Source organism: Odontomachus brunneus, unplaced genomic scaffold, assembly GCF_010583005.1.
Source record: "Odontomachus brunneus isolate Ranch 3 - 2012 unplaced genomic scaffold, Obru_v1 Obru_scaffold_334, whole genome shotgun sequence".
Taxonomy (NCBI): domain Eukaryota; kingdom Metazoa; phylum Arthropoda; class Insecta; order Hymenoptera; family Formicidae; genus Odontomachus; species Odontomachus brunneus.
The window spans coordinates 166533-183485 of NW_022639784.1; the positions used below are offsets into that span (position 1 = coordinate 166533).

General features: G+C 37.0%; 1 protein-coding gene across 1 annotated transcript; it reads left to right on the forward strand.

The window, feature by feature from the left end:
* Positions 1 to 70: 70 nt before the first annotated feature.
* Positions 71 to 7751, forward strand: LOC116853484 (homeobox protein Nkx-2.5-like). The gene is made up of 3 exons (XM_032834606.1): positions 71 to 1231; positions 4889 to 5105; positions 5787 to 7751. Exons 1-3 carry the CDS (start codon positions 757 to 759, stop codon positions 6109 to 6111), a joined length of 1017 nt encoding a protein of 338 aa, XP_032690497.1. The 5' UTR covers positions 71 to 756; the 3' UTR covers positions 6112 to 7751.
* Positions 7752 to 16953: the final 9202 nt, after the last annotated feature.

Here is a 16953-nt window from a genome sequence, read left to right on the forward strand (position 1 = left end):
AAGAGAGAGAGAGAGAGAGAGAGAGAGAGAGAGAGAGAGAGAGAGAGGGGAGAGAAAGAGACAGAGAAGAGAAGGGTGAGAAGAGCGTGCGCCTCTTAGGTGGGAGTCAATCGACTAAAAGAGGGAGACTCTTCCGAAGGGTGGAAGGGAGAGTCGCGGGTGGTGGAGTGCGGTAATTCGAAAAATAAGTCTACATGGGCGACAAGCACACTTGACAGAAGCACACTCGAATCGGAAGGGTCGAGCACTCGCGAATAACAATTAATAACGCTAGCCGACCTCTGTCACTGATCTTCTGGGATCACCGCTGGAGGGCCTTCAGGGATTATGTGAACGCACTGTGAAGACGTCTAGTATTCCACGGTCAATCTTTCGTCCCGACGGCAGATGCCGGCTAGACGCGGAAGTGAAAGCACGAGTTACTGACGAGACTCGACGTACAGCCGTTTCGAACGCGTAACGAGTTCGCGAGAGTGAAAAAGATCCAAGTTGCAAAACCGAGAAGTAGAAAAAGGTGCGTAATAAAACAAGGCCGCGAAGATAGGAGACACGATGGCAAGCGGTCTACAGACGATTCGTAATATGTGACGTAACGAGTTTGCATGTGCGCGGACATTCGACTGTGGTTATGTATATTAATTAGTTATGAGAAGGATGACCCGAGCGAATTGAGGGAGTGACGCTGCGGAAGGAATCATCTCGAGGTGTCGTCGTAAGACCCGCGAGGAAACGGACAACAACGGAGCGCAGAGAGTGATGGAAGACGAGAAGCGCAGCGAGACCTCGCCGAAACCCTCCCAACCGACCCCCTTCAGCATCGCTGATATCCTCAGCCGCGAGACCTCCTGCGCGGATTCGAGGAGATGCGACCTGGAGAAAATTCAGGCCGCCGTTTTCATGCCAACCAAGAGACACAGTCGGGAATACGATCGCACAGAGAACGAGCATCCGGACGGCGGATACGAGCACGACCAGGTGATTCATTACCCGAGGCTGCCCACCCCAGAGCTGGGTACGGTGCATGAGCTTGATATCTTAAGGAGGAACCTGGCGCAAGTGAACCTATCCAACCTATCGAATTTTGGTGGCGCACACTTGACTCAGGGCACTTTTAAGCATCACCTCGAGGCTTTGGGAAACCTGACGGCGTATCAGCCTGTCAAGGAACCGATGGAGACCTCTCATAGACAGCAGGACGAAGCGTTGGACATGAGCAAGAACAAGTACTTAGGTACGTAGTATTGTTTACGCAAATTAACGCTCCAGAGCTACCGGTAATTAACTCTAACACCTTACACTGCGAATCCATGTGTGTTATTTTTGCTCAATCTTTTTTTACATGTCCTTTTACCATTTTAAGTCATTTAACACGTTGAAACATATTAAATTATAATTTTATATATCTTAAACGTGTTGTCAAATGACGTTAAAACCGCAAGAAACGTGTTAAACGAGCTTCAAACAAATTACACTGCTTATGCATTTAGAAATAACACTTGATTTGCAGCGTAAACATTAGGAAATTATATGATTTATAAACATAAGTAAATTTGACCTCTCTTTTTTTTGTTTCCGTCTTAATAAATTCATTAATAAATGATTGCTTATCTGGTCTTTTTATGTTTTCAGAAGCGTATTAGTACAAGAATTATAAATTAGTACTAGAACTATAAGTAGTATGAGTAAACACTAGTAATCTTGAGAAAAATGTTTTGCTTATTTTAATATTTTCTCTTTGAAACAAATGTTTTTTTCTGAATTTTTTCATGCAATAAAAAATAAATGAGATATTTAAGGAGTTAGGTGGGACTCACTGTATATATAATTTTTGGAATTACAAATGCGCAATTTCTTTTCTATGGGATGACCGATATACCGATATAGCGACAGTAAATTTCCTAAATACAATAAAATTACATATAGAAGCATTTTTTTCAAGATACTGTTTCTAAATTTAGTAAATATAAATTACAAAGATATGAACAGTTTATGGACCTCAAAAAGTGTGACTTATTATTAAACATGCATAAAGTGTTCTAAGAAAAGAAATTAGTTGCCTCAAAATGGAATGACTTGTTAGACCCAAATATGCTGAGTGGAAACGATATCCACGATATTCCCCTTAAAAGAAAAAAGAAAACGTTGACCTGGCGCAGGATCTTGCGTCGAGCACGAGGATGTGGTTTTAAGAGGTCATTTGAGCAGATATCCGCGTAACAGGCGAGCTCCTTTCAAGAGTTTTTAAAGTTAACCCGAGCGCAGATAACGTAATTGAATGTAATTTTAGTAGCATAAGTGGCACTCGACGCGGCAGACGTCACGAGTACCGGCTACTCTACTTCTTGCACTTGTTCGATCTCTGGCCACACTCCGCCGCTGTCTCGAGCAATCCATCCATCTATCCATCTATCCATCCATCCATCCATCCATCCCCATCGAGGATCCATGGATTACCTCAAAAACCGTTTTAGATCAAGGTTACGATCGCTAACTATTTCCGAGTAAACGCTCGCGATTGATTTATCTCGTGACAGATGTGGCGTTAGGTGTGCGTTACATACTATATGGATAGCAATAATTCTTAGTTAATCGTTTGCATCCGCTTACGCCATGCGTCCGTCCGCGTATCGCGCATTGAGACGACGGTATTTCGCTGGTCAATCTCTCGCGCGTCACTCCCTTACCGCCGTGTCCATTTTTTCCCGTTATATTCACTCTCGTTACTACGATATGAAGGGCAGATATAGAATTACATCGTCCAATAGTGTTATCTCAGCATCGGAGCAAACAGATGCTCACTCTCCCCTGTTTTATGAAATCTATCATGATTAACAGCCTCTGCAAGGTACACACGCGACTCCGATTTTAACCCTCTTTCACAGTCTTGCTGGATATCAAAAATAAATACGACATATTAAAGAGAAGAGAATTCAAGATTCTCAGGATAAATAATACTCCCCAGAGAGAATCCTCTTGGTGAACGTAAATCGAACAATTCGTTGGTTGTTCGTCGAATTCTATTGCGATTTGAGAGTCATGAGAGAGCTGGTTTCATTAAGGTAATATCGAGCTTTAGGTAATTCACATTACGTGAAAGTGCAGTGTGTAGCGTTTGCTCTTAAGTGAAGGATCGTCACCTGAAACCGCACGAGCCGCGATAGAGTATTGTTTGCAGCGGCTCGAGGGTGAAGAGGTAGGCACGAGTTGGCACCGGTTCAAGGTGCACTCAGAAAATTGCGAGTCGCCCGTTGAGGGGAAATCTCACCAGTCATTTAATATGGTAATGGGCGCGGCTATAAGAATTCGCATTGTCACAACGAATTTGTCGAATAACCTTTTATTAACGCTTTTACTAAGCCGCGGGAAAATTCCTTCCACTTTTCGTGCGTCGCAACCGAGGTGGTGGTAAGCCGAAAAGCCGTTTTAGTGGTCTCGAAGGATCATCGGTGTAATCAGAGTCAGTCGACGCCACTTGCTCGTCTGGAACCGAACTCACTCCTTCTTTGTTTCTCTCTTTCTCTCTCTCTCTCTCTCTCTCTCTCTCTATCTCTCTCTCGATATAGAAGCGGTGTACGATGTTTGACGAGCGACGAAGGATGGACGCATTAGCCGGACGAGATGGCATCTAGTTGACGTCGAAAGTGATCAAATATAGATCTCTCTAAATGCTCCGCGTCCCCTACCGACCGCCGCCGATAAACATTGACGTAGGATGAGCGTTTTGAGCGCGAAATAATTACGGTATCGCTGGGGAACCCTGCGATTGACTCGCGCACGCGATTATTTAGAAACATCTATCTCCTGAGAAATGAAAAACGCGAGACGCATGTCGTATTTTCGATTGACGCATGCGAGTCTTTTTAAAAATTATTGTTTTTCTGAAAACACTACTTAACTATGCTCTTTACGCGGAATAAATAAAGTACTTCATAAAACTTGTTTGTCTCCTAATCATTAATTTTCAAAAGTTCCTAAAAGCGACTTATTAAAAGACATATAAAATATAAGAATTATTACTGCACGCTTAATTAATTGTTACTATTTAATGACAACACTTTTTGTAAAACGATAAAACTATATATTTTTGTTATTAAAATATTCTTATCTCCTAATATTAATAATTAAAATTAATAACCCTTAATGTTAGTAATTCTCCTAATTTTGTTCGATAAATAGTAAACTTATGAGTGGTCTTCTCGATGTGCCACTGAAAGTGCGATACTTTGCGACACAATCATCTTAATTAATCGGCCTTATTAAGAAGTTATGGATTGCTTCTCACGCTACGATAGAATGACGATACGCGAAGTAGCGAGATCGAGCGCGTTGCCAAGTAGAAGAAGCCAGGCTGATCTGCAATATGATTGTACTCTAGTACCACTGGTTAAACTTAGAGGAGAATTACCGCGGAACACGAGCGTAAACATGTCGGAGTAGCGAGTACATGTGTTAATGTTTGTGCGAGACATCAAAAGCAACGAAGCTTCTCTTTCTCCTTCCCTCTCCAATCGTTCGCCGTCTGTACGCTCGCTCGCTGATGGTTACTCCGACTTTCGGCTTAAACGATTGCTTTACGGTATAGATGCAGATTCTCGCGCGAGCCTAAATATTTATCCGCAAACGAATCCGAACGGCAAGCTCGCGTTATTATTCGAAAAACGGGATTCCACGCTGCGCGTTGATGTGTAGGAAAGCTTGAGGGCTCGCGAAAACCGCGCGACCTTCTTCCCTCCCTGTTCTTTCGACGCGTTATTGGTCATTTGTAACTCCATGCTCTAAAGTATGTCTACGTAAACACCGAAACCGCTGAAACTTCATGATAAATTTCCATTCGCGCGGAACCACAATCCAACTTACGAAGTAGAAATTCTTATTCGATGTTTTTCAGATGAAACAGAGGACGACGCGTACGAGTCGCAAAATCCGGGGCAGAGCTTACAGAGTAGAAAGAAACGCAGCAGAGCAGCATTCTCGCATGCACAAGTCTACGAGCTCGAAAGAAGATTCGCCGCTCAGAAGTACCTGTCAGGTCCCGAGAGAGCAGATCTAGCACGCGGCTTAAAACTGACGGAGACGCAAGTGAAGATCTGGTTTCAGAATCGACGGTGCGATCTTTCGTCTTTGCACTTGTATAATTATTAGACTTGGACATGCACGGAGAAAGGAGACTGGTCGAATTAATGTGACGATGAACGGACTAAATTTAGCGACCAGTTTTTCACGGAAATTGTTCTACTTGGTTGTTCTCTGTGTGAGAATCTTCTCGGAATACATGTTGCCTATTTCAAAAATCGCAATTTCGGTGGACATACAATCGCGAAATCAAAGTTAAAAGAATTTAGGGAAGATGACTATTTTCCCAAAAGTCATAATTCCGAAATGCAAATATCGAAACAATATCCCGGAAAGACAGAATATATCTTTTGATTGTTGTCTACAGCTCCCTCATTTCTCCTATATCTAAAAAAAGTTTGGTTGAATTAACGTGACTATGAAGAAGCTGAACGCGTTTTGGTTCGACTTTTTCCCCGTGTTTGATGAAATAATAATTCAGGATATTGTCTTGGTATTTGCATTTCGATATTATAACTTCTCAAGGAAATTGTATTGTTTGCAATATGGTTTCGATAAAATTATTTTTCGGGGATTTGCCTCCGTATTCGGATTATGACATAGTAACTTTCCAGGTAACTTTCGCTTTGTATTTCGTTTTTCGACACCTTTCCTTCCGGTACAACGCATGTCCACCGCGATTTCACGCGAACGCCTCTCGTTTCTGCTTTCAGGTACAAAACCAAACGGCGCCAGCAACAGGAGCTGGGCGCCCTCGTGAATTCCGGGAGCGCCAGGCGCGTGGCAGTACGCGTCCTGGTACATCCGGAGGAACATTTGAGGGGATTGCCTCTTCGTGGTTCCGGCCAACTTCCCGCACAAATGTCGAGCCCGCAGATTCATCCCGCGAACAAGGCACTCGGCAGTTTCCCGTATTGTTATTTGCCATATCACCCGCTGCTCTGCCCACCCTTGCATGCCACCCACGTTCAGGTACAAAGCGCGATCACGCCCGACTTCGTCCCAAGCCAAATCTCCAAGATCAAGGACGAGAAATGAACGATTGGCGATGCACTTCCGTGTGTATCGTTCGGTTCATCGAAATAAAAGTAACGTCGCTTCGGATGATGACGTCAAATGTGTCATCTTTCAGAACGATATTTTAGATAGACCGGTTGTAACAGAGATGTTCGAGAGAAAACTATTCTGGAGAATTTATGAGTTTCCTGAAAGGAGATATCCCGAGAAATCATGCAAGAAATTAGCCGAGAGTCTTGACGAACATCACACGTTAAGCCGCATTGAACGAAAGTGACATGTAACCTCAATTTATATTTATTTACTAGATATCGGCTTCCATATATGAGTACCCGTATAGAACATTTCTTGCAATCTAATTGGGATCTAGTCCGATTCACCAAAATAATTGGATTCTGCTTAAAAATATAGGGGAGACTGGATCTAGATGGGATATGTTGTTCATGTGCTTTTTTTTAGTATTTATTTTGAGAGGGAGAGTAGATACAAAATCACAAAATAGCCCTTTTAGAACATAAATATTTTCTTCTGAGTTATTAAATTCTGAGTTATTAAAATCAGGATAATATTATATAGTTAAAAAATAGAAAACATTGATTTACTAGTAAAATAAATTTTCGAGCCTCTCGAAATTTTGTATTAATATTCAAAATAGAAGCAAAGCGGGCCAATTAGAGCAAATATACAAGTGTAATAGTGTAATCAAGTATTAGAGACAAATCCTCAGAATGTGTTGAGGAAATATTAATAGTATTAAATACAACAAAACCAAACAATATTATGAAAATAATACCACTGAAAAGAACCCAACGCAGAACTCTATTAAGTGGAATAATATTTAGAAAACAGATATAAATAAATGAATTAATAATCGTCAATGTTAAGTGAGTAAGATCAAAGCAATGAGTTAACTCCTCTGCTACATGATCGGAAAATAACAGGCAAATTCCGGTTTTAAATCAGATATATAACCGTAAGCTTATTTCCGACAAGCATCACTCACCGATACGTTTTAACAAACGACGATTGTCACTATAGATATATAAATGACAGCAAGCGGCATAAAGCAAAGCAAAAGAGTAAACTGTCTCTCCGCTGTTCCCGTGAACGTGAAACATGCATCTTTTTGGAGACATAATCCAGATAGCACATATCTCCAAGGGACGTCTCGTGGATGTCCTGAGAACGTCCTTATGTCGTCAGGACGTCTTCAAAACGTCCTCAAGACGTCCTTTGGAAGATTTGTGCTGTCTAGGAATTAAGGAGCGATGCTGATGCAAGCCAAGCGAAATATACATAGAATATGAAGCAAATATAATAACTGATAGAGATTAGCAATAAAAAATATACAAAACACACAAAATCAGGAAGAAACATTAAGAGTCTGATGGACCGAAACGCATTTGCTTTTGTTGCATTGTATTTGATAATATTAAAATCTCTTCATCACTTCATTATTCTGAAGATTTGTCTCTAATATTTGATTACACTATTTGCGTATGCAATCTTACTGGCGCGCTTGATTTTTAATCGAGTAAAGAGCGTTGCTAACATTTCATTACTTTTGTATTAGAGATGTGCGAACTATTTGAATTCGAATCGAATCAAGTGAATTCGAATTATTTGAATTCGATTCGATTCAAATTCGAATCCCTCTGATTCGAATCTGAATAATTTCGAATCGAAAAGATTCGAATACGGATCGCGTACTAGCATTAACGAAGAACTATTAGACATCCAGTCTTACGGGAATTAGCATGACTTGAAAAGTCTGCTATACATTAAGATTTTCTTCAAAAATATAAAAAGAAGATAATGGCTTCTTAAACTTTTACCGACAACTGTCGGATCGATATGTGTCGTTAGGCAACTTTCAAGGCTGGAACTGTATTCCATACACATTTACCGACTATATATTATATATCTCTTACCTTAAAATGAATTGATATCACATGACCAGTGTTATCTCTCTCATACTGAAGTCACTATTTTCATGTTGTATTCAATGATTATATTAATTAAAAATTCTTTCAACGATTCGATTCGGATGAAATTTTATCGATTCAATTCGACTCGAATTCGAAATTAAAATCTGAGATTCAATTTGATTCGACATAAAAAATCTTTGATTCGCACATCTCTATTTTATATTAATATTTTCCATTGCGAGTAAAAAAATTAAATGATGTGTTACTATCTAGAATGACATTTCTTCAAATGATGTACTGTTTTGAATAATAAAAGCAATTTTTATTTATAAAACGATTAAAATTAAGCATATGGGCAGGCAAAGATCCCGAAACTATCAATCAGGACATATGTTTTATATGTGGCCTTCTTTTGTCCTGCTTTATTAGGCAACTGAATTCAGTGCCAGGATAAGATAGTCACGTTGCTGCATGTTTGAATTTTGATTATTATAAGGCAAAATATATGATTAACAGGATCATGGTGGAAAAAATAGGACTCCCCAAGTAGAAGAAGGGATCCCTTTCTAGGTAGTAACTGACTAGAAATTCTGGTTACTGACTGATTTCTGGTCAGCTTGGTCAGACGATGACTTGTTTCTCCTGGAAATTTTTTTTTATTTGGACTCTAATTTGTATCGTAATAGGATAGCTAATTTTGAGTATTTTTATCGGAATTTATGCTATATCTAGGAAAATCTTGGGAAATCTCTATTCGGGTACTTCGTGCAACCTTCTTAGCATCGTAATAATACGCGTAGCAATAATCTACTAGTTATCTCGTAGAGCTGTCTGAGAAATCGCCGATCATTTTCAATCTTTCTTCTGCCATCGTACACGCGTATTTATTATGAATCAACGACGAATATAGAAACGATCGTGTAAATTAGCCTGTAAATAAGTGTATAAAATGCGAAACGAAGGTCGGATGCCAAATTACAGCGTTTACTTGATATTCGCGCTTCAAGGCAGGAGTATGTTACGCGACTATGAAGATATCGGATTTTTTCCATTCTCCTTCATCGCGCAAGATACTCAATCTCGAACTTAAATAGAAAATCGAAGGACACAGTCTCAAAAATAATCTTAATGTTTCCGTTAAGCTCTCGATATTTTGCAACTTTAATGTTTCCGAGATATATTCCAAGACAAAGTTGGATGACTTGTTACAACTATTTAATATTGTAACGTCGCCAACCAATCAATGTCAATTTTGATCATAAAGACGTCACGGAAAACGTTACATATGATCGTTCAGTGAGAAATAAGAAATTTGTTCGAGTCACTACTAGCGAGACACATGCAATGCCAAAGATGTAGATTAAATACTTCATGCTAACGACGAATTTGTTTAACGTGTGCGTCACCAGTGTATCATGTTCAAATTCAATTTATTGTTTAAATACACCGAGATGGTCGCGCAGGTGTCTTGAAATATATATATATCGTCTATACTCTACAAGTGAGTTTTTTCTCAACTCTCCCCACTACCCGAAATCCTTGAAGTTTCGGAAAGAAAGCACGATGCCGCAGGTGGAAAATGAGCTTCCCCACGCGGCATTGCAACCGACTTTCTCATAAGGGTTTTAATGGCTGCGTCTGGGTGGGCCCGGCAGACATCAGATATGTTTATTCAGACGCGGAGACGAGCAGGCTTAACCGACAGACGAGAAAAAACCTCGATCTGACACTCATCTGTTGTAAACAAAAGTGTTACATCGCCCTCGCCGAAACCTTTTGCATCCCATCCTTACGAGCCGTCTTGTAAGCATCAAGGAATCGGTACGATTCAATCAACTTATTATCATAACCTTAATGTATATCTCTCTACAAGTATGTGAATTATTTAGATACGTGAAAAAACATAATACGTTTAAAGTGCCAATTTCTGAATGTCGGTAACTAACCTGCATATTTATAAAAAAAAAGTTTCGTCCGATTAAATTAAGTGACTTTTACTTTTATTCTTATGAATAAAAGGGGCTTCAATTTTGGTAACGTCTACCGTACGAAAATATGATCAGCTCCCGAATGTAAAATCATCTATTCACGTCCGCTTCATAAAATCGTATTTTTGGCGCTTTTGAGTATCAACAAACTGTAGTGGTCGGTGCAACTTTCGTGACGCAAGCCGCAAATTATTACGACGAGTTTTGACGTTAACAGCGACTGCACATCGACACAACGGCCTCGTTTAGAGCAAGAGCATTATGGCTCTACAATGTTTAGAACCATTCTAAACGAAGCAATAATGGACTGCAGAAGCGACTATAAAGACTGCACCTCACCGATTTCTCAGTGCGCACATTCAAACTACGAACGGATTACAGGCAGAAGTTAATAGCTGTGATCAAAACATTATATCGACTTTTTGAAGCGTGTAAATAAATGTCGATTCAAGTAGTGCTGTCCCAAATAGACAAGCATACGTAAATTTGGTGACAACTTTACTAGATCGATTTGTAAAGATCTTTTATGAGTGATTCGTTACACGGGAAAAATGTTTGGTTAAATTAATTTGATATATAGGTACGTGTATCGATATATTAACTAGAGTGGTGAATTTAAACAACCCATAATTTAGCCCGTAACCAGCGTTGAATACCAGAATATTTAATTATAATAAGCAAGAAGTTTAGTTCCAACAAGTTCAACAGTTTAACAGTTGTTTAGCCAGTTCTGTATTCGCACGTTATGTTAATCTAATCATATTTTTTTCTCTCGTATAGTCATAATAATCAGACACTTAAATGCTATTACTGCGTACAAAGTAACTAAACTCTCATCGATATCTAAATATTCTGGTTGTATGCTAGAATATCTCGTTATAGTAATAAAAAATTCTGTTTATTTCCACGAAAATTAATTTAATCAAACACGTCACATTAATTCAACAAAGTTTTTTTTTTTTTATATGAAACTTTTATTATAAAGTGACAAAATAGAAATACGAATGGAATAATTAAAATTTGCTCAAAATAATGCATGATGTAATTTGGTGACAATTTGAGTGTAATTTTAAGCAAGTTTGTAGCTGCATTAATATAACAACAAATTTACATTATTGTATGATTTAATAATTTAATAATTAATTGAGTACAAACATATTTGTCTCATAAATGTAATTAAAAAATTACAGAATTTCCATCATTGATCGATTCACGTTGTAATAATCATGAAAGTCTATATGGAATAACTTCACACATCGTGTAACGCACGACATATTAAATTTACAAAAGCAAGTTACTTTAAATTATACTTTATCAATAGGCTAAATGTAATCAGAATTAAGAAACTTTTCACCCTCGAATATTTTTATTCTTTACTTGCAAAATTTGTTTATTATCTATTTAAGGAAATTGGAAGAAATGAAAATTAGATAAAATTACATATCTTTTAAAATACTACTATTGGACAAGAAATAATTAGCAATGTTTAGTCGGTGAATGCTTTTCTAGAAAGGTTGTTGGAGAGTGTAAGTAGAAAATATATGGGCGTGACAACCATTTTCAACCCTTGACTCAGAAATTCGCTATCGTCGTGACTATAGCGAACTCGTAATTTGAAGCAGGAGTACGTCGCTTCGAGTGCACCACCGGCGGACTTGTCTCGTAAAACGAGAAAGGAACGATTTAACGCTCAATCAACCGACGAAAGCTAATTTTCATTAGCTGTTAATAGCACAAGACCACCCTCTCCCTTAACCCCTCGCCCCCCTACGCCTTAACCCCTCGCTACACTGTCCGCCAGGCGCACATCTTTCGTTTACCGAAAGAGCTTCGCGCGCTCGATGAATGATGCAATAACTAGGAAAGTTAATGCGAAATTTATCTGTTTTGAATGATTCATTAAGCGGTACAACTATATATAATTATATAATAATACGAAATATGTAATTGATTTACTATAGTGTTATTGTTCGCTGCATATAACTATTTACTTGAATTTATTCGTGTATTTTTGTTTTGTTTTCTTCTTTTTTGTTTTTACGTAATAACATTACTTAAAAAATTACATGAAACATATTTTCTTTCCTTTTCTTTTATTAGTATCAAATAGAGATTAACTCTTTATAAGTTGGTGGTCGATATTTTAACCATCTCACTTAAAGTTCAAAATGTCTGTTATTTACATTAAACATTCAACCATGCAGTTTTATCATCTATATAATCAAACGTTATATAGATGATATGTAATAAGAAACAGGTTTACATCGTATAATCATATTTGCTATAAAAAATGCTGCTCAAAAAATAAAAGTATGATAACTACTTCTAGTATGTAACATGACATTTACATTTTTGTAATTTTTGATATGAGCGTAACTGCAAATACATCAGATCAGTGCAAATAAATTTTTTGTATGTATGCAAAGTTTAAATTTTTATTTATAAATATTTTAATAAAAAAGCTAATTTCCACAAATGGTTGAAATATTGACCACAGAACTTGAGCACTTCCCCTGAATGAATCGATTTTCTGCCAAGCAATAATCATAATAATAATAAATATTATAAGGTCTTTATATTTCACACATTAGCATGTATCTAGGTATGCTATGTAAATTTGTAATAGACATTAAAGTAACCATCTTTAAAAAAAAATTTTTTTTTGCCAGAATTAACCCGTCTAAATAAATAAATATGTCGTTATAAATTAATAAATAAAACTATAAATTAATAAATAAATATGTCAAAAATAAATTTTTCTCTCAACGTAGAAACATAATGTTTTCCTATAATTTTGATAATTATTTCAGGATAACAAAATTAAAAACAAAAGTTTGTTTCCAAGTCTTTCTTAAAAGATGAAAGTCAAGATTTTCATGAAAGAATCATGAATGGCTTCTCGATGTTCTCTACTAAATATTCTGCGTGATTCAATAATCTTTCGGATACACATACCGAGGATTGAATTTACCACAGAAAGATTAATGAAGCAGGGTCAATTTGAATTTCATTTAAAATATCGCACAAAGAGGACAATTCTCTCAGTCGCTCGAAGCTGCATAGCAGCCATTATCAATTTCGTACGAGCCATTTGCGTGCGGGGTTAAAAAAATCCCGATTTTTTCAAGCGTTTGAGGTGTCTCTTACAATGGCTGTAAAATGGACGGAAGAAATTTAAAAGTATAATCTGGACATTTTTCCACGTAGCTTTACGCGAGAAACGTGTCTCATAATATTTCATGAATTTAGTTAAGAATCTAAGATGAATTATTGCATTAAAAATTCAACCATGTGCGATAACGGGGATGAATGGGCGATCGCAAGAATGTAACGGGCTCTCTTTATTCGCACGAGTGGAACAAGCGCGAATCTGGTCTCGCCTACCCCGTCGAAGTAATATAAACGGAATTGCCGGTTCCAAGTTTGAGATTTCAGTCGTTACTTTCGTCTCTGTCGTCACTTTTTCCTATCTCTCTTATATACCATTCTTCCGACTTCTGACACGCGTTTCAATTGGGATGGTTGCCAAGGAAACCTAGGAGCTGGAGTGTCACATGGACTATTGAAGACGTTAAAGGGGACACCTCTTCGTTTCGCCGAAAACATTCGAAACGCGACGTCAGAGATAAGATTTGTAGCGTGATAATGTTGTTGAATTTAGGCATATTTAAGCAATGTATATTTCCTAATAAAGTCAAATTCAGGTCGTGGAAAACATTGGCAATAACAATTTACACACATGCACACATTGCAAAAAATTTTGTATTAAATATAACACATCTCACATGTCTCAATTTTTTCGCCGACGAAATAAAAATTTACCATAACATTGTTAAAAAAAATTAACTCGAATTAATTAACTCGATCATATTATTAATTATTATTAATTAACTCGATTATTATTATTAAATAATTTTATTATAGCTATTAATTATAATTCGACACTTTAATAATTCTTTTTGAAAACATAAAAGCATCATATGCACATACAAGCACTGCAAAAAATTTTATGTAAAATTTAATATATTTCACGTATTTTAATTTAATTACTGTAATTTTTGTACCAATTTACAATGTAAATGTATGTGTAAGCAAATAACATACATCTTATCTGTAACTTTAAATATAAAACAAGTCACCAAGAATTTGTATATTTATATATAAATTGTATTATTTTAACACTTACAAATGGTGAATATAAACTTAATACAGAATAGAAGAAAACATCACGACATATTAAATTAACGCACACAATGTTAAAATTTTAATACAAAAATTTCTGTACGGTTTTAACACAAATACAAAATGTTTTATATGTGTGCATGTGCGTGTGGAAAACATCATAAAGAAAGATAACTATACAAAACTTAAACATCTCCTTGTCCAGTTAAAAGACCAAACTTCTATTATACTTCTTTGATTTACAGACACTAGACACATTTTTGCATATCCTCGCGCGCGCGAAAATTTTTCTTTAACTCAAAATTGACGTGTCCTCTACTTTGGATTTACAGAGGTAGAAGAAAATCAGCCCGAGTACATCGCGGATCATCAAGCGGGTAACGACGCTTGAAGTCTACCAAGAGGAACTTGTCGAGCGAACTACGGAGGGAACCGTTTCCTCCGCTTTTCCGGCATTTCAAAGAAGCAATTTAGCGATTTTTCGTGGCGAAGCGCCGTCGAGGAAAATTGGCGTACGAGCGGCCAATCAACGGTGTTTCATGCAGGCAGCCGCGACTCAAAGAAATTCTTTCGAATATTTCGTAGACTTTTCATATTTACGAAATTAAATGTCAGTGCCGTCACCAACGTACGATAGTACTCCAATTGTCTTTGTATTTTGAGAATAAAAATATTACTACTGTTAATTCTTCGGCGCGAAACAAGTTATAATATATTTAAAATGTAATTCAATAGTATAGAAACAAGTGAAGAAAAATTAACAAATATTGCAAATAAAATCTGAACATTTTTTAAAAATGATAAATAAATATGGAAACAATGATAGATGATTGTCGCTAATCCACTTTTAATGTCACGTCGATTTAATTCACAGAACATATATTCTTTGAGAAGAATATAGAAAAGAGAAAGGATGCATTCTTAAAATATCAATAAATTAAATATCTTCCTTGTATTCAAGTGTAGAGTGCGAGACATGTCGATAGTAAATAAGTATTAACGGCGTGTTGTCTTAACGGCGAGTGACAGTTTCATAGGATGATAAAGTAGATATTCGAATATCTGAAGAAAACGGTTTAAGGAGGTGCTGGAGTGGCCGACAAACTTGCTAAGCGTCGATAACGTAGAGGCGATTGTCAAAACGTAGAAAACGTTATCTTTCTTTACCGATGTACTGATTTCATGTATATATAGATATATATTGATATTTAACAAGAGATGTATCAAGAAGTGATACATCTCATCAAGAAATAATCCGAGAGAAGAAAGCCCCCCGAATCGAAATTTCAATTAGCCATTGTTATGCAAGAATGATGCAATTAAAAAAATTACAAATTTTTATCAATGGATATTCCATTCATCCTTTTACACAAAACAAAAAAATCCAAGCTAACATCATTGCAGAATTTAACTAAGAAATAATCTCTTTGAACATAATTTCTCAATGTAATTATAATTAAAAATACCACATTTTTTGGTAGCATAAACTGTGTTAAAGAGATAAGTAACAAAGAAACGATTCACAGAAACGCGAACGCTATGGCCCTTATTCTCAACTTTCTTTTGATGATAAAAGTGTCTCTTAAAAGTGGCATGTAGCCAATCAGGTTTATGAGCTACTTTCACACGGGTGCTTTTATAAAAAAAAGAGAGCTTAGAATAAGGATTTACGAAGATAAAGGCAAAAGTGCACGTAAAGATGAGTTTTCGTACACGAATTTTCGTTTTGCATATATATAGCTTTTATTTTCAATTGTTCACCTTTTCCCACCCGAAGTTTGAGTGGCGTGATTACTACACGCATAAATTTATTCACGCGTCGTGTATATATGGATTATTCCTTCCTCCCCTAAAGTGAATATATCCCCAATGAAATTTAATTTGTCGTCTTGTCAATGACAAACGCGTAAGCATAAGAATAGATAGATAGATCTCCGAAGAGATAGTATGTCGTATATAATACGACATAACGAGTTATAAATTATATTAGTCAAATCGTAAAGTATAACAGTAAAATATGAAGCATACATGAAGTATATATAAAATATATATAGAGCACAAAAATAGCATATAATATAAACAGAGCATATAAATATGGCATGTTGAAATATATCAGTTTAACGTATCATCAAGAAATAATCCGACGAGAAGGAAGCCTGCCGAGTCGAAATTTCAATTGACCATTGTTATGCAAGAATGATCCAATTCAAAAAATTATAAGTTTTTATCAATGGATACTCCATTCATATCTTTTTAAACTAAACAAAAAAATTCAAGCCTTGTAGATCCTTGAAACGGATTAAGAAACAGTTTTTTTATTTTTTACTAGTCGCGCCTTTTTGCACATTTTTCTAAGGATTGAGCTAGTCAGTACTCTTAAAGAAATGGAAATGCTTCACTCGTTGAACTATTGCGAAAATCTCAGAGCTAAACTCTTTGGTTGGATCATTCTTATGTAACTCTGGCGAATTATAAATTCCAATTCTTACTTTACTTCTCGTCGGACCCAATGCGATTTACGTCTACGTGCATGCAATCTACGTAAAGTGACGCTTTGTGTCTACTATATGAGCGTCTAAATTGAGCGCTCACCATTGCGCGTCGTCCCACGGTGTCCAGGGTCCACCAGCCATCCTGTCGCTGCATCTGACACTGCAATGGTCCTTGCGTCCCACGTCGCCTGTAATTCACTCCCGACCGCGGTAATCTAACGGAGGTTTCACCAAAAATTCCGTCACTCTTGGGGGACACACTCCGAGTTACGA

Coding starts and splice junctions, on each gene's coding strand:
- LOC116853484 (XM_032834606.1), top strand. CDS start 757: ATGGAAGACGAGAAGCGCAGCGAGACCTCGCCGAAACCCTCCCAACCG. Junction 1,232..4,888: donor GAGCAAGAACAAGTACTTAG/GTACGTAGTATT, acceptor GATGTTTTTCAG/ATGAAACAGAGGACGACGCG. Junction 5,106..5,786: donor ATCTGGTTTCAGAATCGACG/GTGCGATCTTTC, acceptor TTCTGCTTTCAG/GTACAAAACCAAACGGCGCC.